The sequence below is a fragment of the Morone saxatilis genome, unplaced genomic scaffold (assembly GCF_004916995.1).
Source record: "Morone saxatilis isolate NCDOM2014 unplaced genomic scaffold, NCSU_SB_2.0 Contig2, whole genome shotgun sequence".
Taxonomy (NCBI): Eukaryota; Metazoa; Chordata; class Actinopteri; family Moronidae; genus Morone; species Morone saxatilis.
In genome coordinates, this window is record NW_023339762.1 from 12,859,587 (window position 1) to 12,886,794 (window position 27,208).

General features: G+C 40.0%; 1 protein-coding gene across 1 annotated transcript in view; it reads right to left on the bottom strand.

Annotated features, from left to right (window-relative positions):
• Positions 1-27,208, bottom strand: part of LOC118330943 (cGMP-inhibited 3',5'-cyclic phosphodiesterase A-like) — a 75,706-nt gene that overhangs the window by 4,732 nt on the left and 43,766 nt on the right. The window contains exons 3-13 of the mRNA XM_035665687.1: positions 20,447-20,707; positions 17,943-18,100; positions 10,179-10,252; positions 9,596-9,747; positions 9,342-9,479; positions 8,890-9,001; positions 8,531-8,644; positions 7,679-7,878; positions 5,718-5,921; positions 4,367-4,528; positions 736-994 (exon numbers count right to left, since the gene is read on the bottom strand). Coding sequence (XP_035521580.1) covers positions 736-994; positions 4,367-4,528; positions 5,718-5,921; positions 7,679-7,878; positions 8,531-8,644; positions 8,890-9,001; positions 9,342-9,479; positions 9,596-9,747; positions 10,179-10,252; positions 17,943-18,100; positions 20,447-20,707 — 1,834 coding nt within the window. The remainder of the gene's footprint in view (positions 1-735; positions 995-4,366; positions 4,529-5,717; positions 5,922-7,678; positions 7,879-8,530; positions 8,645-8,889; positions 9,002-9,341; positions 9,480-9,595; positions 9,748-10,178; positions 10,253-17,942; positions 18,101-20,446; positions 20,708-27,208) is intronic.

Here is a 27,208-nt window from a genome sequence, read left to right on the forward strand (position 1 = left end):
AATCCCACTGCCTCTAGCGTCTGAACTATAACTTGTCTCTCTGTCAGACCATGTGGTCAGATCTTTTTGACAGGGGCAAATCAGTTCCAAATGTTTCCACCAGTGTTAATTACCACGTTTATAGCTAGATATCTTTCTTTTTTCTTTATTTTGCTCATCAAACTAAAAATAGTATGTGGGTTACTGGTATTTCTTTAGATTTCATAGTGACCAGTTTTGTAATGTATTATTGTCTAATTATCCATTATCTGTGTTAGAACAAAATATCTCAAGAGAACTGCTAATTTCTTGAATTTTTATTTGATATAAATTTTAAAGCTGGGGGAATGGATATGTTGTATAAATTATAAATACACTCTACCACATGTACAGTATTACTCTTAGGCTGGTCTAGGGGCTTACTAAAAACTTCCCTTTACCTTTCCAATGAGACAGTAGCATTTATAGTATATTCTAATCAGAGGCTTTGTAATCCAGTGTTGAACTGCAATGTTTTTTAAGCTACAAAACACCTGCTAAACTAATTTATTCCCCACCACTCAGAGGAGAAACCACTGTTTGATGTATATTACGTGTTATGTGTATTATCAAACCCATATAAAAAGAATAAATGGCAATTACAAACAATTTCATACAAAAGGAGGCATTCAAGGCTACATTTCTGATCACTTTCAGTTTATTCCTGCATCACCTCTTCAAGTTTATAGCTTTATAGTTTTAGACCACAGTGCTTACGTGACGCTTCTGAGCTGGTAGATGTGTCTTCTTCTGCAGTGTCCTCCTCATCCTCTTCCTCATTCTCCATGATCTCTGGCTCATCTTCCTCTGGGTTGGGTTCCACCCATCGTCCCGGTATAAGGCCAGCGGAGTCGTAGGAGTTGCACAGTGGTCCCACGATGTGTGTGATGAATGATTCCTGGAGTTTGGCCAACTGTGGTGCCGCTCGGTCCATGAAGGGACTGACGGGAAGGCCAAGGCTGGACTCCTCGTCGCCCTACATAAAGAATGACCCACATTAGTGCAAAATCATCACCAGCTGAATGAATGCCAAGACTTGGCATGATTCACATTTTATCACACATGCTATTCCAAGAGAAATGAGTCAGTTCAGCTCAGTGAATACACTGCTCCCCCTCAAGCCTAACGCAAATCCAAGGCAGGCCTCCAGCAAGCTCCAGTGGGCCCATGCAGGTCTCTGTGTCCCCTAGCCTTCACCCCTCTGTACTCTGCTGGAGAACCAGAGGCAGGGAAGTCGGTCAGTGTGGCCGGTGCCGACGGCTGATAGCCTGTCCTTGATTCCCCTCCCATGTCCACACACCCCTGCAGGTGCGTGGATGCTGGAATTTTTGGGCTGTGCCTGGACACGGGCGAGAGATGCGACCTAGACCGCTCATCATAGTTTACAATAATGCATTGCAGTGAGGATGCAGAGAATATAAGAGACGAGCATAGATCTATCTGAATGTTTGGTGCTGTTAACAGAGACTCCAGTCTGCAGTGTAATTCACAGGCTACAGTTCACTAATAAACTACTACTCACAGCTGAGTACCTGTACAACGTCTTCTAAAAAACAGGCACTTGGCCATGGGGGGACGGGCCAACCTCCCCTCTAAATACCAGGGGGTGACGGCTAGGGGACAGAGAGACTGAAGCTCATGCTGGACTTCGAAATGGGGAGACTGCTGATTTTCTTATTACTGAAAACTGTTGTTGGAATTCTGAGATAATCTTGTTAATTCAGAAGAACAAGCCAAATATTTTCTTCTCAAGTAAATGCAATACACTGAGACGGATATTTGAGTTTAATACATTGTGTTGAGTTTATAAGCTGTTGTTTTCCTAAGGAATTTTCTCGAAAGAACTGGCCCATGTTAACTCAGGTATTATTACTTTCCATAGGCCCATATTTTATTTAATAATTTATTTGTTATTGGAAACTTTATTCTCTCTATATATGTTAATGCCTTTAGAGAGACATTGTTGCATGTTCAGCTGACCTGCGGTGCACTGACTAAATGACTCAAGCTTAGATTTTTAGTACATAATTACATAGTTCTTACCAGGAAGCTTCCTATGACATTACATATCACTTTTTTTCAGGAAAATTATATATATATAAAACTAAATAAATAAGGAAGATAAACTGTTACCAATAATATACAGTTAGGTTGTATATGATATAAATGCATTTAATATTTACAATGAAAATTAAAGTAATTTACACAAAGGCCTAAAGAATATAGGGCAACAATGGGAAGTATGAGGGGCAGCAGCATGTGTGCTGTCTATGACGTCTATATGGATGTGAAACAACAACAGCTATAGCAAGGTTTCCTGGTTGCCTAGGTAACTGACCCCAAGTGTCATCCCATGCACTATACAATAGAATGCCTTTGTTCCTGCAGAGCAGCTCGCTGCTAATGCAAAGCACAGAGAGAGTCATCAAAAGATGGGGTTTAAGTGGGATCTGCAACTTGATGGAATTTCTTGACGGTGAGCACACATGAATGGGTGGAAAAAACAAGGGAAAGAGGAGCTCTGGGATCCAGCTGTCACCATGACTACAATCTGAACAGATGGGTTGTGTTCAGAGGCATAGCAAGGTTAGTTTTCCCAAATTAATGCCTCATGTCTATGTGCTATGAATGTAGTAAGAGACACTGTTATGAATACAGTGGCCAGATGGATTCTAACTGGGTTATCCAAATAAATGCAAGACCTGTAAGCTCTGAGATTTATCCAACCTTACGATATGGATTCAAAACACCCAGATCCTAGTTTACACAAAAATAATCAATTTGAGCCTGGTGAATGAATCTTATCCTCAAGGCTCTGTCATGTTTTTTTATAAACCACAACAAAGTGTGTGCGCGTATATCTATGATATGTTTGTGCTTTGCATACATGCCTGAACATATTCTGTATAAAGGAGGAGTTGTATTGCTTTTCTGCTTTTTTCAAGGTCATTGGTCTCTCAAGGCTGTCAGTGTAATCAGAGGCTGCTGCTCCACCTGAATGACAGTTGCCTGGGCACCCCGCTTGCGTCACCACATCCAGCAGCACTAAAATTATTGTCACTGAACAGCATTTCTCCTGCGAGGCTCCCACACTCTGTATCTCCCCTCATGGACCTCAGAGTGGCTCATAACAAGCTGGTTGTGTCACCAAGCTGAAGTAGCAGGGTACATAAGAGTTTGAGCTTGACCCAGAGGCAATTAGCAGAGATTAGCAGCCATTTAGTGCCAAGGGGACATACTGTAACAAAGGTCACTGAGGGTGGCATTAGCTGAAGGCATGACTAGATTCTGTTTGTTGCAGCAGCACTGTACACTCAGTGGCCAGTTTATTAGGTACACCTGTACCTAATGCAATCCGATACAACTGTTGTGCCATAAAGTCTACTTTTATGATGCCAGATATGGTTGACAAAAAACCCTCTCAATACCATGTAGTTCAGTTTACCACCTTTACCTATGAGCTCAGTAAAAATCATATAAATGAATAATTGAACAAAAACTGACAATTTTAAACCTAACTACAAGATATTGTGTTCTGTCTCTGCTGTTTCCTTGACTCTTGATTTATATGTAAATACTGTGTAAATGTATTATATAAAAGTAGAATACAGTAACTGAACATAAATCTTGTCAGGGAATCAGGACAGCTGCTCATACAATAACCCGTCCAAGAGGGAGTGCTGCCATTACTATCTCAATATGTCAGAGAGATTGGATCAAAAATGAATAATCAATCAGTCTTCGGGTCCAAAGTCTTTTTGGTGGAAAAATAAAGACTACTTCTCTACTTGTTTTTATGGGTTTAAAGACAAACAAAATAGAAAGAATAAATTTGTCTGAAACACACAGCATGGTGGCAGGAGTCATTGTTTTCTGCTCTACTTTATTATGAGAAAGCAGTTGAAATTTGTTTTCAAGTTTCACATTATTTCTTGTGCTGTCTCTGTCTGTCTGTCTGTCTGTCTGTCTGTCTGTCTGTCTGTCTGTCTGTCTGTGTTTGCCTATTACAACTATATGTTGTACGGTATGTAGGTTTTTAACCTTTTTGCCATAGCCTCAATGATGAAGCTAACTACAAGAAGCATTAATATATATATTTACATGACTAAATAATGGCTTGAAATACCATAACACTGACACCTAAACATTCTCAACAAAACCTCAACCAAACCCTCACAAATGTTTGATTTTGCAATGCAGAACTACTGTATTGGATTGTGATGGATTATATTGCGCTGGAGTTTGTGTTGTTGTATTCCCCCCAAGCACACAAACACAACAGTACATTGATCTTTAGTTTAGCATATACAAATGAGGTCTAAGTTCTCATCAGAGACGGTTTACACACCTGTTCATAAAACTCGTTGACAATGCCCTCTGTCCACTGCAGATGCAAGTCCTTGCACTTCAGAGGCCCATTGATGTCAGCCAGTTTAATGCACATCTGGCAGACCAGCAACCTGTCATTCTCGTTAGACCAATCAATACCTGTAGATGGATCATCACCCACCTGGGGGGTCAACAAACAGACATGTTGAGATTTAGCATATTCAAACATGTTGGCAGACACAGCATGTGATATGTAAATATTATGTAAATGTGATCCCATTGATCTACTGTTCGAAGATTGTATATTCCTATTAATGTCTAGAAGGGTTACAAATCATGGTGAAGACATATGGCAACACTGGAATGCACTGTTGATGAGACAAAATCCATAAGGACTTAAGGCCTTTTAATTGTAGCTTCCACCTGTATTATGAGGTACACAAACAGACTTTTTCCTGTAATGAAATGAGCTTATGTAGAGGTTACAATTACCATGCTGTGAATAAGTTGTGACCACAGTTTCTGTAAGATATAGTTTTATATATACTTCTGCAGTTCTCTGAATTAAATCAGTGAAATCTTTGATTATCAACTTATTTCTACGAATGTGGCAGCACTCAATTACATAAACTTAAAGTCTGCATTAATCTCAACACTAGTTGAATGATGCATTTGTTTGAATTTGTTATTTCTAGTTACACTTAATGAGTTTCAGATCTGAAGAAGGAGGACCACTGATTCCCGGAGTGTTATCATTCTAACCTAATAACTCAGGAAGCTGAGGAGATCAAGTGTATAACTGGATGGGTACTTCACAAAAAGCAAATTTGCTTCCAGGAAGAGCAGAGCAGGGTGCACTGCAGTGAGAGACGTTGCTGTTACTTTTGCTGCAAAGCCAGCAAGCAAGCTCAATGCTAGCTGACAGGCCCTGGCCATCGAGCACCACCACTGTACTAATAGTCACAATGGAAAAACTCAAGACCCTCAAATCCAAAGCCAACATTCTGTCTGCACTTAAACAAGTTCTTGAAAACTTCAGAGTGCTTTGTGTTGTTGACTTGAGCGGGACATACTGCAAGTGCTGCAATGTTCTGCACAAACCGAAAAACCCCTGGACATTTCACAATAAAAGTAGTTAAACATAAATGTTTAACTTTATATCAAAGGATAAGTATTTATAACCCAGTGTTGGCATTGACCTAAAATCCCAAACCCCCCAAATAGCTTAAGTAAAAGATAAATAAACAACTTTAAAAGTTTTTAATTTCACAATATTGTCAAATTAATAACCATGTCCATGAACCCACATTCAGATCTAAAAGTCACATGTTTTAAATGTTTATTTTAAACAATTATGTTTTTAGAACTACCTTGGCATTGAACTCAGCTAGGAAGTCAAAGTGCTTCTTCAGGTCAGTTGCCAGTATAGCTTCAATGACGAGGAAACGGAAACGCTTGAACTCCACGTGGTCCAGGTTGACAAGGAAGTTGAACTCTGGCCGCGACATGAAGAGGTTCCAGGCTGAGGCAGCGTGGTGGTTTTCCAGAACGGATCGATCATTGTAGAGCACTGCCTGCAAACAGACAAACACTTTACATTTAGATATATTAGTAAGAAAATACCCATATATGAATCCTGAAATAGCGCAAACAGTACTAAAAAGAGATATAAAACGTCAGACTGGATAAGAGAGATATTTCAAATGTTGAAGAAATTGGAAAACCACATCATGCTTCCAAAGTATTGTCAAGAAAATCTGAGCTGCAACATTGCTACTCTCTCATAGATAAGTGATCTTTCAGTATCATCATAGCCTGTTTATCTAAATTTAGAAGACACACCTAGACTGAAAATGCAGCAGGCTATAGAAATATGTTTCGCTGTACATATGCACATGTGAGTAAATGGGACACACTTGAAAAATGTGTACCTATCCTTTAAACAACATGTTCTTATCATCCACTTTATACACCTTTCACCCACCTTCTGACAGAAACTCAGCACAGAGGCTGTCCTTGAGAGTTATGTTAAGAGTTACCAATGACATTCTGATGAAGGCTGATGTCGGCGAATGCTCGTTGCAAGTTTTGCTTGATCGTAGCGCCGCTTTTGACACAGTGGATCATAGCATTGTTATTGAAAGGTTGAGAACATGGGTGGGTATCTCAGGGACGGCATTCCAGCGGTTCTCTTCTCAGCCCTTATATTTGATTTCATTGCTACGCAGATGATAATCAGCTATACTTGTCCTGTAAACCATCTGAATCAATTAAGTTATTTCCTGCATAACTGCCTAGCTTTTGTTCAATGGCAAATGGACTGCACTTACATAGTGCCTTTCTAGTCCTACGACCACTCAAACCACTTTTAAACTAAATGTCACATTCACCGATTCAAACACATTCATACAATGATGATCAGGAGCAATTTTGGGATTCAGAATCTAGCTTAAGGACACTTTGAAATGCAGTCGGAGGAGCCGAAGATTGAACTGCCAACCTTTTGATAAGTGGACAACCAATTCTACCTCCAGAGCTGCCCAATGGATGGTAGAAATTTTTCTTCAGCTTAACTCCTCCAATAAGGAAATCTTTATTATAAGCCCTGCCGCTCTTGGCTCTCTAGCTCAACATGTTGCACCTACTGTTAAGAACCTTGGAGTTATTTTAGATCAGTCCCATGTTGAAAAGCTAACTCAGTTGTGTTTTTTCCACTTGAGAAATACCTCTACAATAAGATATTTTAATATTTTGAAAAATGTTCAGAGTTCAGGGTTTTATCACTTCTCCTCTGGAGAATTATTACACAACTTCAGGTTAGGGTTAGGGTTAGAACTTTTAACTAGATTACAAGAGCATGCTCATATCTCCCCTATTTTACCTTCCATGCACTGGTCGCCTGTCCATTTTAGAATTGATTTAAAATGTTTTGTCTTGACTTTTAAGGTCCTGCATGGTATGAGACTTAGCTACCTGGCTGAGCTTCTTATTCATTACTCTCCAGCCTGTAGCCAGCAGTCCTCTGATAGAGCTCTGTTAGCTATTCCCCAGTTGAGGTTGAAGACCAAGGGCAACAGGCCTTTTGCCGTGAGGCCTCTAACCCTTTGGAATAACCGCTGGTGCACTTTCAACGATTATTTTATCTTTACTTATAGCTGTCTTATTTGTTATTCTTATTTTCTGATAGTGAATTTGTATTTCATTATTTTCCTGCCTGATTGTATTTGTTCTTGTTTTTTGAAGCACTGAAAATAAAGTTATTATAATCACTATCATTACTTACTTACTCATCAGTTACTTTTCTCTTCTATAGGCTGAGTAGCACGAGTACCTGTGGGGCGCTGGTGGCCACGAGGAAAGCATTGGTCCGCCCGGGGTGGTCGTAGTCGTGCATTGCGGCAGCCACATAAAGGGCCATGAGCTCCAGAGCAGGTATGAGGCCTGACAGGCAGCCATAACCATCTTCTGACACAGTGTAGGTCTTTGAAACCAGGAAGCCCATATGACTGTGTGTTATTCCACTGTCGGAGTCTGGCCACAGGGGAACAGACAAAGCGAGGAGGATGAAGAGCAGGGTGGCAGAATTTAAACACACACATACTGTACTTTCATGAGTACATGCCTAAACATGCACACACACACACACACACACACACACACACACACTAGTGCACACACACGCAGAAATACACACTTGAACATTCAAATCCACTTATATGTGGATCAAAGGGATGGCCCCAGTAAGGCATACAAATGAGGGTATGGAAATATGGGTGAGAGGGAACTCTAATCTGCCTGCAATTTCATGCTGTACTAGACTTCAAATAGTGTTTGGTACGTAAATGCAAGTGCCAAAAGCCTGAGTAAGATAAGACCAACTGTGAGTAGGATAAGAACACACACTCCTGCAGGTTTGATGCTCTGACAGTAATGAGAGCTCACAGTAAAGCTACAGGCAGATGGAAAAACCTAAATAAAGTGTGGATGTGCATACAGACAGTTTTTTATGGCTGTAAATGGCTTAACACAAGTTAGACATGGAACAAAAAGGTTTTGAGAGCTCATGTGTTCTTATCTGGCAACTTAACTTGATGTTAATGAGTTAACATAAATTGATTCACATACACACCAGCACCCCCACCAGGACATGCAAATGTCTGCCAGTATGTACTAATGGACATACCTGAGTCACTGGCAGAGCCATGGTCAGTGATGAGGCTGGGCAGACCAGGAACAGCCTGCGTGGTGAGGTACCAGACTGCATGAAGCACATCTGTGGCGTGGACCCTGTTGTGATCTGGGTCAGGAAAGAAAACAAGTGTATTTAGTGTTTGTAATCTTCTCCACCAGGGTGCAGTGTCGGGCTGCTTATGTTTCTTGTAACAACATAAAGGCTGCATACAGACATATATGACTAACACTGGAAAAGCTGTATGACATTTCCCTCTAGTGGCTAGTTTAATTGTTACAGCTGCAAACATGGTTATAGATAAACTAAAGCAAAATCAAAAACATAAGAAGATGACAAATGTTCAAGCTTACATGGTATGTCTCTGTAACCATTCTCAAGGGCGTGGAAGTAGTTCATGAATTCTTTTACAGGGATCTTGAAGGTCTCAAACAGGCCAGTGTCTTCAAAGAGCCTGTAGGAGACCTGAAACAGAAAACTCAAAATGTCAAAGTGTCTGTGAACATCACCAGGTTTGGATAATCAACACATTACATGTAAGAGGGGAACATTAATTTAAAAAATATGGAAATTGTAATAAATAAATGCTAAGATTATGGCATTGTAGATCAAATGTTGCAAATATATGTACATCTATTATGAAACCAAAGAAAAACAGTTTTACCAAGTATCTCAGCAATTTGTATTTTTTTTATTGCTGAAATATTGTCCAAATCCCATGTATTATTATGCTAATAATAAATAGTTTTAGTGACACTCTGGCTGACCTCTGAGCTCAATCATTGGTGCTCTTAGATGTGCTCACCTGACTGAGGATCCGTCCACATTTCCCATTGGTCTTTTCCATCAAAGTGAAGATGGGGAAGTTCCAATTGTTTAGCTGACTCATCAAAGGCTCCAAGTCCTCCATTATTAACGGCTCTGGAGCCAGAATTGGTTTGTCCTGTACAAGTGACACATGATGAAAAGTGGTAAACAGATAGATACAATCTAATATTATGATGTTATTTGTTACTAACAGAGTTATACTGTATCAGCGGCCATTCTATCTTGCATTACCTCAGGAGGTATTAGTGGGTGGAGGATGACATTCTGGGCAGGGTTTTTTCCTTCCTCTGTGCCCTCCTCTGTATGTGCTACATCACTGCTGTCACTGTGGTTGGCTTCATGGGTGCTGTCGTAGTCTGATGACACCACCACTTGGTCCTCTGCTATAAAAAGAAAAAACAAAGATGTCACACTGCAGCCTATGGGAAAAATCCACAATTAATCTCCTGAAGCTGATCGTCAGGTTTTTGGGGAATTCACTTCTCTGGTGTTTCCACTTCCCTTAATCCCAGTTTGTTATAATTAGCTGCATTTCTCAGAGTGACAGTGCTAAAGTGATGGTGAGTGGTTTTGTTCGTGATCTTAGTGATTGCTGCCTTGCCCCTTACTCAAAACTTGTTTTACAGTGTGTGTGGTGGCAATGCTTTATACAGTAGTCTGAGTTTGCATTATCAGAAAAACTGGTAGGTCTGCATTTTCAAAACTGGATTTGGAAACACTGTGATATAGTATACAGTATGCCCACACACACTCCTCCTATGCTGCCTGGAGGGAGTGGTGGTACTAATAGAGAGAAAGAAAAGTAAGAGCATACCTGACCGTGGTATCCTGTCTCCCTTGTCTATTGAGCCTTCCCCATGGCTCAGTTTGATGTATGGTCTCCCACAGCTGTAGACAAGAGGGGTTTACTAGGTTAGAGATAACGTGCATAAAAGGGAAATGTTTTATTTAACTGTGTAGCGAATGACATTCCCTGTTGTAATGCTGTGATATTTGCACCTTGTGTTGTGTTGCATCTTCAACTATTGCATAGTATACATGTCAGAATCAATAAATAAAAATAAAAAAACATGTTCAACCTCAGTACTAGACTACACAATGAAAGACTGACTCAAAAAAACATGTTGTAGGGTCAATTATATTTGTTCAAACATTTACATCCCAATGTGTTTTGAAATGTCTGTTAATCAAATGCAAGAATCTGTTTTGTTGTTTTTGTAGGATAAGATGAAATTTCAATTTCTCTTGGTAATGTTGATAATTCTATGTAGTTTAAAACTAGTCCAGACCCCAAAATCAACAGAAAATGTTAAACACTGGAGAATAGTATATGAGTTTGTTTGTGGAAAGCAAAATGTCTGTAGCTGTGCCAAAGAATTGGGAATAATGCCATTCACTACATCTGTCTTTGATGTCTAACCATTCGGCAGAAGTTGTCAAGAAAAAAAACTTAATGGGATTCCTACTGTGCTGTCCCCACATGAAACAGACGTTGTACAGATGCTTGAAGAAAAATACTCATTAATGAACTTAATGGATGTACACATTAACACAATGCAATGAGAATAAACAACAAAACAAATTTGAAACAGGCGCTATTATAAATGACTCATTAGAAATTGAGCCCACCCTCTTTGAGCTTCATGACAAATTACAGGAAAAGCTTACTGCTAGCCACAGACATAGACAGATGAAAATATTCGCATTTATTGACAGGTTTATAAATCAAACAGCAAATATTACTGTATCTTTTACAGAAAGAGCCTTGAGCCGGCCTCCACTGGTTAGTTAGCCGTGTGACACCATGGGGAGCCTCCCGAGCTGCTCGCAACAGCTTTTCCATGTTTCTCCACTGAGGCCTCTGTCAGGCTGTAGGTGGTTCCAATTAAAATAACTCTCCCTAAATGTTGTAAAACCTGCCTTCTCAGGGCAGGAAATGCCTGCCGTTAGAGCGTGGTGTCACAGGGAGCACAAAGGCCTGTAGTGTGTCTATCTCCTTCTGATAAATTGTTTCTTGAACACTTTTGAGCTGTACCCACCCCGCCTAATGGTCCTGAGGCCCCAACAAAGGGAGTTCTGTTGTGTTTGCATGGCCAGGTTGGACCACTGTGTGTAATGCCTAGCAGGTGTGGAATATAAAATAGTTTGATAGTTTGGCGGGCGAACAGTTAGTACATTATTGTCAGGGGGGTCTGGGCAGGCAGCAGGGCTTGGCTTAAAAGGTTTACTTTTAATGAAAGTTGAAGAACTGGCAGACACTCTTCCTATTCTGCTAATGCAGCAGAATAGCCTCAGCTACTGACATTGAGCCTTCAGCGCAGAATGTAAATAAGAAGGCCGGCCATTTTCACTTGAGGAATCTGTCAGTCACGTATCAAATGACCCTGCTTTTATCACAAAAAAGTGTAGTTACAGTAGTTAGCACTGTAGTTACAGTAATTTAACTGTCCCAGTGAGATATTCCGTAGAGTACCAAGACAAAATACACATTCCTGTATGTTTTTGTTTCAACCCTGTCTCCTATAAATGATGCTCATAATTTGTTTTGCCCCAAACCTTTGGGAAGTATGTAACTGCTGCCTTCAACTTTGTTCAGTCAAAGAAACATCCTGCATCCTGTGGTATGGTTAGATTTATAGGCAACAAAAACAGTTTGGTTAAGGTTAGGAAAAGATCATGGCTTCGGTTAAATATTGAAAAAATAAACACGTCCTGTTTCAGAGTGGAGTTTTGTTATTATTTTACCAAAACCACAATTTTTCTCTAACCTTGACCAAGTGCCGCAAGTGCCTAAACACAACCATCAAAAATTGAATCATGCTGTAGTTGCTACAAATGCATACTATATTTTTTAGGAGCAAACATTGCAGGGAAAACAAGTGAAATAAGCTGTCACTCAATGTTTTACAGATACGTTTACAACTACAACTACTGTTTTCATTATAAATTAATATAATTAATAATAATTTTCTTAATCAATTATTGGTTTGGTCTACAAAATGTCAAAAATAGTGAAGAAATGCAGTGCAATACATTGATTGTTTTGTGCAACCAACAGAACCAAAAAGCTCTGTATCTTAATCTATTAATTTTCATAGAAGACAAAAAAGCAAATATTCACATTTGAGAAGCATCAAACTGTGAATTTTTAGCATGTTTGCTTAAAAACTAGGTAAGGTCTATATTAGAATTCACTTTTTTTTCAAAATGTAAAGATGTTGTAAAAGTAGTTGTAAATCAGTAGAAAATAAACAATTTGTAGGACATTGGGATAGTTGTGTGTGCTTTTTTACAGGACAAATCAAACAAAGGTCAACGGTCAAAATTAGTTTCTGGCTCAAGACATAATCTCTACAAATAAATAGTAAAATAGTAAATACAGCCAAAGTGAAGTGTCAACAGTCAAGTGGGAGTCTTTCTCTGAAGTAGAAAATGACTCCTGTTCTCCCACACTCATACAAAAGAAAAAGCAGCGAGTATTCCAGTACAAACCTTAATGAAGTTAATTATCATGCAATAGGAAATACTATTTAAATTACTGTATAAAAACAGCCCTTCTGCCTCTCCTCCTCCTATGTTGCTTATCTTAAAGAACCAGTGTGTAGGATTTAGCGACATCTAACAGTGTAGTTGCAGAGTGCAACTCCCTTGCTTCACCTTCCCTTTCCAAAGGAGAAACTACAGTGACCACGAAACTGGTTGGAGCCATGCAACAAGCTCTGACTGGCCTCTGCCCGCTCCCCTTTCAGCTGCAGTTTGCTCCCAGATTTTATACTCAACCACTCACAGCAGGTTGACAGATTACCTTTGGTTCAGAGCCCAAACGGACAGTGTCCAAGCCACGATAAACACAGCAACCATTATTTCTGCTTCCAGTAATCTACCTACTCTGGAGCCAGATGACGTGAAGAAGATAACAGCACAGTGGCGGGGGCTAAGGGAAATGGAAGGTATTCAATCGGCCTCTTTTTTACTGGACCTGTCCGATAAAAAGCCGATATTGTAGCTTTGAAGTTGGTGTTATTCCTTCTGTACGTCACTGAAAGCTGACATGATGGAAAAAGGAGGGAGAAAAAAAAGAAGCCTAATGTCCTAATTAAGATTGTACAGATTTGATGATGGAGCAGAGAGAAGGCAATTGAAGCCATGTGTTCATTTTCTCCCAACCTCCACTCCATGTGTTCTCTCTTCTTTCCCCAACCAATTCTGACTCTCACTTTCCTGAGAGGACTCATTAAATATCAGGAATGATTATTGGTGTTTAGTTTGATCTGGACATAAATTTACACGTTATTGTAGTCTTGGCCAGATCTCAAAATGGATAACACTGATAAATACAGGTTACAGTAGATAAATTACAAAAACACTCCCTTTAACTCCCCCGAACTTGTGATTGTTGTGTTAAAGCCCACTTGAGAGACGATGTGTTGGCAGGTTGCCGAGGAGACCATCACAGGTTTGAGCCCAGCAGCAGCAGCAAGTAGTTTTCAGTAGGTATGGGCTCTGTTTGAGTGTCTTTTAACTCGACACTGAAGCCTTACCAGCTCTCTGTTTCATTCTAGGCATATGGATAAGCGCCAGATGCCTAAAACAAAATTTAAATAAAGTGTTACTCAGAAGAGAGACCTCTCAGCTGCAGTAAACTAAACCCAGGGACTCTCTGTACTCTCCAATTGTGTCTGTATAACCCCTGCCAGAAGCAGCAGCTGTGACAGTGTGTCTAAGCGTGTGTGTCTGTGTGTATGTGTGTGTGTGTGTGTGTTAATTGTGGGGTTCTGGTGACTGGGGAGAGGCCCAGGTGTTTGTTTATACTCACACCACCATAAGTGGCCATAGCTGGAGCCTGCTGCTGGGCTGGGCTGAGCTTTAAGACCAGGCGACAGGGCTTTGTGTACAGAAGCTGCTCACTGTGCTTACATTTACAGAACTTGTTCAAGTATCACACTGTCATTGTGCAAACAGACCCAAACAAGCCACTGACAGACACAGCCCACACAGTTCTTTAGAGGGCTCAAGACACAAAACATTTTTTTTTACAGTGCTGCTAACTCAACAGTAAACAATATAATTCAGAACTGAAGGTTGGATATACTGTAGTCATCCGTTGTATACTTTTGTATATGTAGTAAGTATATTATTATATCAATATTACAATATTGATAAACTGTAAGAATCTCTTACTTGAAGAGGTATAAATGTAAGTAAGAATGTAATGTAGCAGAGGAACAGCAATCTTTGTTTTCTTATCATTATATGGGGCAGGACAGGACATTTTTGTCCACGTCCAATGTGGGATTAAATGTCTCTTTCGTATATTTGTTGTCTTCTTTGTTGTTCTGTAAATATTTAGATAAATGAGTAATGTATTTATTTACCGAACCAAACCATTTGCTTTTCATCAACTAGCAGATACACAATATAGGAGTTATGTTGTCCACAGATACAAAATGTGTGTTGAAGATTCTTCACTGGCCAAGGCTACATAAAAGTTTGTACGCCTGTGATAAAATCTTATTTTCTAACGGTTCAGAAGCAGATTTTAATAAATAATTAAAAATGCAATTTTATCTCAGAATTTGCCGTACAGGTGAGTAGGTGCTTAGTCTTTCTTGAAGTGCTAACTTGTCTTAAACCATATCATTAGTATGAGTTCATATTAGTATTAAACATAGTGTTAACGATCTAATTCAAAACCATGAGCATCAGTCTGCTCCTATATCTGACAACAGTTTTTGCACAAGATTTTGGGACCTAGATAATGGGATTTTCTCTTATTCAGCCACAAGAGCATAAGTGAGGTCGGGCTTTGTGCTGGGAGATAAGTCAGCATTTAAAAGTCATCCAAACAGTGTTTGATGGGGTTAAGGTCTCTGCATGGGGAATCCCAGAACTCTTCTTTGAAAACAATTCCTTTTCAGGCCTTGTTTGTGCATGTGGGTACTGTCATGCTGAAACAGGAAATGGCCTTCCAAAGATGTTGTCAAAAAAAGCTGGAAGCAAAGTACTGTCTAAAATATCACTGTATGTTGTAAAATTATGATTCCCCATAATTGGAACAAAGGGGCCAAACCATTAAAAAAACACACCAGACCCCAGACTAAAAGGACAGTGGTGTCCACATACTTTTGACTGTATAGTGTATTGATGGTAGCAGTATTGCAATTACTTTTGTCCATGTGTCATATCCACCCATATGGTTGCAGCAGCACACTGACCTGTCCTTTTTAAAAAATATTTAGAAAGAAACCCCTCTTCTTTAAGTGTCAATACAGTAAAAAGCCATGGAAATATTACTGCAGCTAATGGTTGAATCATTAGCACATGTTGCACATGTGTATCAAATGAATTGTCATAAACTGAGCAAATACTGTAGATGTATCTATCTACCATAAGCTGCAGGCATTGACTAGTTAGCATGTTTCTTCAGGCAGCTTGGCTCAAACAGTCACCTTGGAAGACAGGAGCTGCAAGTCATACACATGCCATAATCAGTTAATAGCTTCATGAAACAAATCTCCTCACAACAAAAATACTTAAAAAATACACAGCTATTTACCATGTAGTCCATGTAGTAAAGTTATGTACTAGCTATACCAACAATAAACCAGTACCATTTCAAACTGAAAAAAAAAACATGGCAATTCTTCTGGAAACATCAAATTTGTCCCAAACTATCCACCCAAAATTAGTTTCTAAATTAATAGGAGGTTAGAAATAGGCCATGCAGTTGCAGAGTCATGCCTCATTTTACATCTACAATACCTAGTTTTTAACAATTGTTAACACGTTTCAGGGGGTTTGAAGTCCACTGACTGGTCCAGTAAGTATGTGAGCAAACTGATGAAAATCCAGTTCCAGACATAAAGCTTGCAGTGAAAACTAAGCTCATGAGATGTATTCTGTCTTAATGAGGTTCAAAGAAATTGACAAGTTGTGTCCAAATGTACATGTATTAGAATAGGAGATTTCTTGATAGTAGCCTTAAATACCGGAGGGAGAAACAAGATACATCCTTTGTCGTTCTGTATATCTGCAAATAAACTTTGAAAACAAATGCAACTGAAGAATACAAAGGTTGTCCTTAGTTAAAACTGTATTGTTTGAATTCATGCAGGCTGTTTTCAGTGTATCGTTTAAACAGACATCAGACATGTCTTTCTGAACTGCATATTCATTTAAGTAAGATCGAGCATCAGTTTAGAGATCAGATAAATGCTGTTATGCAGCATTTGAAAACCAAACTAACTTTTAACACACACACACACACACACACAAAGTATACACTACAGTTTACAATTAACTTTCAAAAAAACACTGTATGTACATGATGAACTCATACTGAAGTACATGCACAGATGAAAAATTTCTAGCTGCATCTCCATTTTCTATCCCTTTGAAATTCATAAAAAAACATTATTTCCCTGAACTTTTCTAAGGTAATCCAAACATAACGTCACAGTAATCACAAAGTAATTGTAAGGAATGTAATCTCTGCACTATAATCACAGTAAATTACGCTGAAATATTTCACTTTCACTACTCTAATAAATTAAGACCCTGTGTTTATTCTAGATTTAGTGCATCAATTCGATTTACTAGCTTGAAAAAAATTGCAGAAACGTACATTTTCTTTGTTTTTTTAAACAACCCTCTACTCATTCATTCAATCATTCATTAAACCTTTATTTATACTCGAGAGATCACTGAGGGGCGACCCTCATCTCGAGTCAATTTACAAAAACAACAACACATTCACTGTATCTGTATTAGTCCTGCCTGAACACAGGGAGGACAGATCTCCTCAACAGCCTTTGCAAAACAAAACGCATCCAGGCATAAACCCCACCACACAAACACACACACAAACCGATGAATGTACACAAACACTCACTCAAGCACTCAGACGTAACCTGTAAAATTCTCTGTCCCACAACACCTTTCTCTCTAAAAGCTACTAAAACACAATTATAATGAACACCCTATCCTTTATATCACATGCATACAGATCCACTTCTGAACCATGACGCTTCTGTGTAGCCCGAGTCTCGTGCTATCTTCAGCCCTAATGCGCTGACAGTTAATGTGTGTCTTAGTTATTCAGGTTAATGCGTTCGCCTGTGGGGCATATTTCCATTCTGGCTCCCATTGCACACACTTCCTTTTCCGAACTACTGCGCCATTACTGTTCACTCACGCTGCTGTCTTTGGTATAACGACAGCCACACTGCAGGGAATAAAACTCTTCAGAGTGTGTCATACAATGTGTCATACTGTGGTAGCCATTGTAGGAGTGTCTGTACCACAGTTGTTTATACCTATAGTACAATGTCACACAGCAGGATCTAATTCATATATTTAAACCCAAAATTCTACTACAAATATAGCAAACTCTTTTCAATATAACTCCTTTTGTGGGAAAATAATTAGTCAAGCAAAATAGTAAAGATAAATGGGACTGTATTTGCTAAATCTACAACTGGAGCAAAAGTCAAATCATGTTTTGAGGACAGGAGAGGTGTGAGAGAGATTACAACAAACAAAAAAGAATGCAACAATCCTTCAGCTGTAGCTCAGGTACCTGCAGGTAAGTGTTTCATGGTAGGGTTTGATGCTGGCGCTGCGGTCCCTTCGGACGGGCCCGGGCTCAATGGTGGGCAGGCCTGTGGCAGAGGTGGTGGTGGTCCACGTGGAAGAGATCCTCCTCAGAAGGCCAGGGTGGAGACTCCGCCTTATACGCTGCACACACAGGAACATGCATACATACACACAGTTAAGACTACAGGAAAAACCCTTCAGAAGAATTTAAAAAGATATCATACAAAACTAACTGCAGAAATAAAAACATGGCTGTAATTGTGTTTGCATTAAGATCAAAGCTCTAAAAGTACTCCCACCTGTAAGATAAAGTTCATGCTTATTTGCTTTGTCTGGAGTCAAATGGATCATCTAGATGAGACAGTTGTTTTTCCTGAATCTGCCTAAGATGAAACAAATTGTGCAGGTGATATAACCTGGAACATTATTCATGAGTGGAGGCACTATTTTTTTTCTTCACTGGAGAGAAGAGAATCGACACTGACTAGAAGATATTAGCAGGCAGCTGTGCCAGTGATGCCCCTCATGGTTCATTATTAGATACAATGTCAGTCTTGCATTGCACAGATACATTTCATCATAGAGATTCTGCCTCTCTACTTCTCGTTCTCTCTCAACAGTCTTTCTTTATTTGTCTTTTCATTTCTCTTTCTCTGGGATTCCCAGTGGTCTGTGCCCTTGTGATGCCTCCATCTGTTCGGTGCCATGCAGCAGCTTGGCACAGCAGCACTAAACATGGCAGGCTCTCTCTCTCTCAGGGTGACCTAGTAAAGATCGCCTTAGAATGCTGAATGAGCCCATTCACAGCAAGGCGTCATATACTGAGTGCAAACACACACACACGCACACTCATACACAGGTTTAGGAAGGAACTTTAGGAACTGACTTACATTCACTTTAGAGGCTTTACCATAACCTTAATTTAAACTGTTCTGATTTTAGCATGTTCTGAATTCAGCTGCAGATGAACCGATTTGTGAATGCAAATGCGTACTAACAAACAGGCTACACCTACAAAAGGAATATGCACAATTAGTGCATACTATATGTACACACAGAGATAAAATTTAATTTATGCAGATCCACAGGCCAGGGGTCTCCCCAAAATAGATTGTGTTTGATGGTGCTATGATTAGAAAAAGTTTTTTTTGTATACTAACATTGCATGAAAATACTATATGTCCTGATTCTAAAAAGTGAAGTAGTGGTGGTATTGCACGTTTGTAGCACCAAGGGTCCATTCTTTAATGAAAGCCCTGCAGACACATACCAGAAGTAGTAGAAACACACACGACAGAAAGACACACACATCACCATCGGCAACAGCATGGCAAACCAGGCCATCCTCACAAAAAAAATAAAATAATGAAATACAGCTGATCCCTGCTGCTGTCAGTGTTGATTCAAGTCTGTAACTGGACTTATCTCTATAACTGTTTAAGTGAGAAAAGTGAGATCAGATTGTGTGTTTTGTCATTCATGTTTTTTGATGTTTGTACAGTATGTGTTTCTAATGCAGTGGCTTCTTTGAAGCACAGAGAACAAGCTCTGTGTTGGACAGAAAATTAGTTTTGGAAAAGTACTTGAAAGGCATCAGTATGCACCACGTTGGACATAAAACTCTGCCAGGAGGCAGAAAAGCAAGTGCAGGGCTTTCCACTCCTGCACTAACCACCTCCACTCCTCCTGATATTCGCCTCCTGGGCAGTTAGAGCCACGCACGGGGTCTCTGGGGAGCAGAGTCTTAATGAGTACCTCACTGGCCACTTTAACAGGCGCAGTTTGCCTTAGCTACTTTTACAAAGTTCATATGATGTAAAAATACACCTGTCAGCCAAGTGATTGGCTGGATGGCATGGCAGCCATCGACTACACACAAGTTTCCAAGACAGCCAGGATAGGTATCTTCCTCAAATAAATATCTGTATCTGTAATTGTGGAGGGGGTACGTTTTGTTGACACTTACTGCTCCCTATTTGTTACCTTTTGAGAGTTGCGTTCAACTTCATGTTGCCTCTCCTCTTCTACTTGACTCACATACACACATACACACTGGCTGGCTCTACACATCTGTCATGTTGACACAGCTGTGGCTATGAAAGGGAGAACAGTGCTCCGAGCAGTAGACACTCTCTATTTTTCTTCACTCAACTCTATGAAAATACACTACTTCATTTGATGCTAAAAGCTCTGGGAGCAGGAAGCACTCATTAGCTGAAACATGGCTGAAAGATTAACGTGTGTGGAGCGCCGTGTGGTATATAAATCATTTGGCTGTAATAAACTGGACTGCATTTCCATCTAAGGATTATTTTCAGTCGTGTCTAAAACAAAATTTTATTTGTCTGGTCCATACTACTTTTGATTAACAATTCTGACATTTGATATTTGGGTGAAATATCCTCACTTTCATCTAGACTTCCTAGTTCTGCATATCTCACCAGTAAAGTGTAAATCCTGACACTTGGTCGTCATTCATTTCCTTACCTTGTGGATGGATATCTTCTCTCCTTTCTCAGGTCCATCCTCTGAGTCGGAGAGGGTGTAGGCATCACTGGGGTTAAGTAGGGGAGTAGGGCGTGGCCGGTGCAGCGGCTGGAAGGTTAGCTGGGTGGTTAGTAGATTGCTGACGGCCCGCAGTGAAGTGCAGGTGTTGGGGGGCAGAGAGGGGTCAGCCAGCAGGTCTGTGATTAGTCCATGGGCTTCTCCCATCACTGCTATGTCCACCATGACTGTGGTGCCTGATGACTATGGGGAGACAGAGACACAAGAAATAAACATCATTGCTGCTGTGGCTAATGTGAGTTGATGCTAATTAATGGCTGGGTCTGATAGCTGCCGTATGCTGCTTCTTGGTGGCAGCCGTGAAGAGCAGGTGTGTAAACTAAAGCCATTTTCTCATAAGTAGCCTCATAAAAGAAGGGATTTCAGTTGGCATGCAATGACAATGCTAGAATAGAAGGGGCGAGGGACAGTCCAGCAGATGGCAGTTCTTCGGCTTCAGTCACCTTGCCACAGTGATGTCAAAGTGTACTCCAAGGTGTGTCAGTGCCCTGTGACGTCATTGTTAGATGGGATTACAGATGCAACAGAAACACAACTACATCCAGTGGTGATGCTGACTATGGTTAGATACACGGATACACACAAAATAAGCTGAGAGGACAGTGGAACACTGCTTTTCTGGCTGGTATTAACTTACTCTGTAAATGTTTATTGCACAATAATGTCTCATAATAATCAAATATATGATAATACAACAATGGTGGAGGAATTTCGCTTTTGATACCGTTAGTATTTACATTTTGTATATATTTATACTTTTCTTTCCATAGAATTTTGAATGCAGGACTTTTACTTGTAGTATTATTATACTGCTGTATTGCTACTTTTAGAAAAGGATCTGAATACTTCTTGCACTACTAGTCTTTCTTTACTCATAAAATATTATATCCAGTGACAACTATGGTTGATACAACAATTGATATTGATATTAAAATTACCACAGTATGCATGCAAAAATAATGTGGGAGGCTAATTGCCCAGCATAAATATTTGTCTTTGTCCCATGTTAATACAGCAGGAATTATATGAGAACAATGACAACACACACAGCCATAACCAAATCACGTTTCAAAGGTGCACTTTGTTCAGGGAAAATCCAACATGGCACAAAATAAAACAAATAATCCCCATGAACAATACCCAAACACAACAATATGAAAATAAGAAAACAATAGACAATTGATTTAGGACCACTATTATAGGAGACATATTCAATCATAGTGTCGGACTGACATTCTGCCAAGCTTTGTTAAGTGTACTATAGTTGTGGTATCACACCAAGAGCAACGCACATACACACACACGCACACACACACACACACACACACACACACACCTGCACACAGCTCATCAAAAGCTTTATACTTATATGGCTCTTTTTAGCTCAGAGAAAGCAAAAACAAGGAGCGGAGTAGGGAGTGGTTCTTCATAGCAGTAGGAGTATACATACTTGCAGCCTTTTAATGAATGGACACATTACCAGCATCTCAGCTAGAATCTGACCTTTGACTTCCTCACTCCTGACCCCTCAGATGGCCAACAGCCATAGTCTGTTGCTGACCGTCACACACACCCCACACCCCACAGCTTTGAAGGCACCAGCGTAGTGTGAGTCGGCCTTGTTTTTGGAGAGTAAAGTTCACAACCCACTCTTAATTGCCGTGCCTAGAGCAGTTGAATAACCACAACTAAACACAGGTCAGTCTTGGCTGCCAGCAAATTTATCTAATAAGCTCATGAGTTCCCGTTCCCCCCAAAGAATGTTATCAGATTTTTCTCCCCCAATGTCCCATTCACTTTGACACCAGCTGCCAGGCACCCAGAATTATTCTGTTTACACTGGCTAAGTGGCAAGAGGTTGACCTGAACAACACATGTGTGAGGACCTTTCATTCGTCTCCACTGGTGGGAACAGTAAAGGTCTCGCATTTTATTTTCCTAGTCATATCAGATAAGTCGCTGTGTTTATACAATTTTCTTATTGGTCTGCAAAAATACAAAAGGCGTGTGTTCACCGGGTGTGAGGGCATTCCTCCATGATGACACGCATTTATTGATAAATCTGACACATGACCAGCACTGGGAACAAGCTAATCTCTTTTACAGACAAGGAGACGTCCAGGGGGATGGCTGATGGAACATTTCTGGACAGACGACTATTGTACTCCTCTCATCCCTCCTCTCCTCTACATCGTCTCTTCATCTTCTCCTCCCTCACCTCTTTCCTATACTCTGCTCTATTGCATGCTGTGGGGATAAGATGTAAACACCTGTCTCTCAGCTCATTTACAGGCTGATTTAAGAGTTTGCTAAAAAGGGGGGGTTAAGAAGAATATAGCTGATAACATCTGGCTGGTTTCAACATCTCCAAACATGCATGCGTGCACATGCACACACACAAACTAAACTTCTACAAACATTACTCCTGGTTCTCACACCACAGCCAACTCAGATGTTGAGTGAAAACACAAGTAACATATAGAAATAGTGACACACAAATAAACAGTGACTTCACATAAGCAAATACAAAGGGCACCATCCTGAACATGCAGCACAGAGACAAACAAGTGTGCACACACATAAATACACATTTGCAAGGAGGATGAGTGTTGCGTCACTAAGCTTGACTAACTCCTAAATTGGACCTGAGTGGCCATAAAAGGGGAGGGAATGATGAATGTGCTGGGTTTGATTTTGCACTGGGAGCAAGCCACTTAATGCCCAAAACCTGACATGAAAAATAAAGCGTAGTGAAAGGCTCCAGGTGCATGGGTAGCTTTTGAGACATGAGCTTTGGGACACAGTGGGGATCTTGCTTCCACTCAATGTGTACTATTCTTATTGACCTGGAAACATGGCTGTCTGCTACAATATACAAGCCATTATCTTGCTGTATTAGAAAGAATGTGATGTTAAAATATATCTACCTTAATCCTGTCTCTGAACCTCTTTACAGAATGTTTGTGAGACAGGGCGCTTTGAGCTATTAACCAAAGCTGACTGCAGAGAAAGATAAAGAATGTAAAGTCCTGACCATCTCTGGCTCAAGCTTTTACATATCCCTTAAAAGTTGTGTCTTGGCTGGAAGATACATCCTGATGTTCCTAATCTTCCAACAGTCTGCAACCTAAAACTTCAGAATCATCAGTGGACATCCTGCAACGGATCAAATAGTAAGTTACATAATATCATAAGGTTATATAATCGTTTCCTGTCAGGTTAGATGATTAGTTTCATTCATCAGCTATGGCCACCTCGGTAGCAGCAGGTTTCACTTTCTGAGAGGATAGATCTCACACGAACCCCACAGAGTGACCCCTGCCTGGGAAAAAGCACTGAGTATCACAGAAAAAAAGCTATAGGACAGATGTTATGATGGAGCGTTTAAAAATTCGTAATATTTTTCTGAAAGTACTATGGCGGATGTTCTCATCTTGGACACATCTGCAGTGTTTGTAAATTCCATTAAATGCAGTGATTAAAATCGGTGTATTTTAACCTTCCAGTCAGACTGTATGCGTTTAATGGCTTATTTCTAAATGGTTCCCCAAGCATACAAGCTCTTTTTACTGCGGCACTACACCACATTCATAGTAACACACATTCACATCTGGGAACTGTCAACAACCGTCTTCCACTGGCTCACACTCCTCTCTGTAGAGATTTTTCTGAGAAATACACCCTTCAGAGTTAGTCAGGGATCCAGCACCTCAGAGAGTTGTGTGGAGGAGATATGGCAGAAACTACTTTAAATTATGGAGCAAAAAGAAAAAGGTTGTCTCTTTGATCATCAAAACAACAGCTTCCTTGGTTTAAAAATGATTCATCATTCCTGTTTACCCAAGTGAGATGGATCAGTCTTTCCTTTTACAGGCTTTTTAAAGCCTGTTTTTTAACATACACACACAGCCGGTGACCATGAAAACAGCTTGGCAGCAGCAGGCCTTCATGTTGGGAAAGTGACAAACTGACAGCCCCTCATCTGGTCAGATTAGTACATTGGCATTTTGGATGAGCTGCTCACCAGCCTATTGAATTTACACAGGTGTTTGATGTACAATTTTGGATGACTGAGAGATAATGCTGGACCCAATGATAAAACTTTTGGATAGTAAAAACAACTATGGCCTCCTCCTCCTTGTCCCAGCAACACTAACGGTGTTAAAGGTATAGTTTGACATTTTGGGGAAATACATTTATTTGCTTTCTTGGTGAGAGTTAGATGAGAAGATTGATACCACTCTCAAGTCTCTATGGTAAATATAAAGCTAAGCTAACCAGCTGCTAGTACAGTGGGTAACAGCTGGTCTGGCTTTGTCCAAAGGTAACAAAAACTGACTACCAGCCACTCTAAAGTTTACTAATTAGCACTGTATCTAAAGATGGACGACATGACAAACATCTTTCTCCCAAAATTTGTGTTTGTCATTTTTGGCAGTTCTTATCATGCTGATGTATGTGTTAATTTTTCTAATAAGTTTGGTTTTAATTAGTTGAGTTTGTTTCTAGAAAAAAGGGGGTGGGATGTCACAACTGACAGCTGCAGTAGTCGTGGAGGCATCTGCAGTTCGGGAATTGAACGAGAAGAGATGCAACTTTAACTCTCCATAGCTGTGATTATCCGTTTAAAGCTGACAAAATCAGTTGAGCTGCAGTAAACTAAGTATTTTTTCAAAAATGTATTAATTAAACTATTGATTCAAATAAATGAAGCAGTCACAAAACAATATATGTTGTACTTCAGCAGGGAGGGAAGGACATATAAATGATGATTACAATTGTATAGCAGTTAAATACATTGCTCAAGGGCACCTTAACAGTTTGGTCATTTAGAGCAATATTTATTCCATTTACTTTGGAGCCAATTTTTTGTGCCATTGCGGATTAACTGTATGACCTTGTGTTATCCAAGAAGCTTGGAGCATGTGGATTCTTTCCTGCTTGCAGCCATTTGGTATTTTTGTGGCTGGCCAATCTTTTGCACTTAACTGGCAGGCAGCACGCTGCTTTTAAAAGGCAGGACATTTCCTGAGTTTACTGATGCCAGCCCTTGACACACCCACTAATCCTCTGCCAGCACCTCTGGTCACAAAATTACCACAAATCTGTGTGATATTTGGTCACAAGCTTCTAGCTATTGTTGACATCCTACATTTGATAGAACTGACTACCAGCATCAATAAACAGTTTTTTTATGACTCCTCAATGTGCCAAGTCATATACTTAACCATGCGTGAACATTCTGTTATGACATTTTACTATGAATAACAACGGTGTACATGATCAATGGTCTAAATTACCTGTGTGAACACAGTTTGGATCAGTACGTCAATAGACATGCCATAGATTAACACCCGCGCAGCAGTTCATGTAAACCAAACTAAGGGCCAGTCAAAACAAACCAGCAATCACTCCTGAAAAGTGAAAAGCTGTTTGTCCACACAGTGTCTCTGCACTCAAGGTCCTATTCAGCTGTGTGTGTAGCTTTACTTTCAGTAATGTGCATCAAGAATGCACCAAATAATATTTGCAACTCATTCTTAGTGCTGGTTTAATCTGGATATTGTACCAGATCGATGAAGATTTGACTAGAAACATTGATTTAAAACCACACCCATTCATGATATGATATTAAAACACACATAAAATAAATATGGCTGAAAATACTGGTGTGCACATGCATCTACAATATTTGAACTTGTACCCATAAACTTAAACATTTCTCATGTGAATCATGTATTACAAACAACCCCATCGACTGTTGCAAAAACACTGAGCAATGCAAGTATGATTGTTAGTGTTCCTGCTGTGTCCACATGTTTTTTTGCCAATAGCTCTGCAAAAGACAGATGAAGTGCATTTGATGCAACAAACAAAACACTGATCCTTCTGTCTAATGATGATTATTAATGGGATATACAGACAGAAAGGTCACATATTTGTAATTTCTGAGACAGTCCACTTAGCTGCACTTTTAACCCCTCGGCTCCCTCTTCTAAACATACAGTCCTTTAAGCCTCCAGTAAAATACCAGTGATATGTGGGCTTCTTAAAATTGTGCAATAGTGAAAATATAATGAATCCCACAGGAGAGCTAGAGACTGGACAAATGCCTCAGGGGCCTACTGGAGAAAGAAAGGTATTTGATTCCCTTAGTAAAGACATTTCAATAACGTAAGCAACTCTCGCTTAGGCTCACAGATACACACACTGCGGTGCTTATTTTGCAATTAACCCCTCGTGCAAATCTTCACACTCTGAGAAATGCAGGAATGTGCTGAGCAAGAAGCTGGGGAATATATTAAAAAATACTTAAGTGCGTCCATTTTTTTTCTTAGGTTGATTTCATTTAAACAGAACTCTCGAAAAAATCATTACCATGCAGTTTTCTATTTCAGTGGCAGTGCAGTTAGTGTAATGGCCCTGATTATATCTGTCGAGATGGATTAGTTAAAGGGGGGCCTGGGAGATGGTGATGTTCTCTACTTAAAATAACAGAGCAGTGATACAGTGTGAATCACAGCTAAACGGTAACACAAAACTCCACTGAGACACTCCTCGCTCTCTGCCTCAACTCCTACAGCCAAAACAACGCCCAGCAGCACTGCACTTCCCACTTCCCAACCAACCCTCACCCCCACCGCGACCCAACTCCCCTCACAACCCCTCCGTCAGCTCAGACCG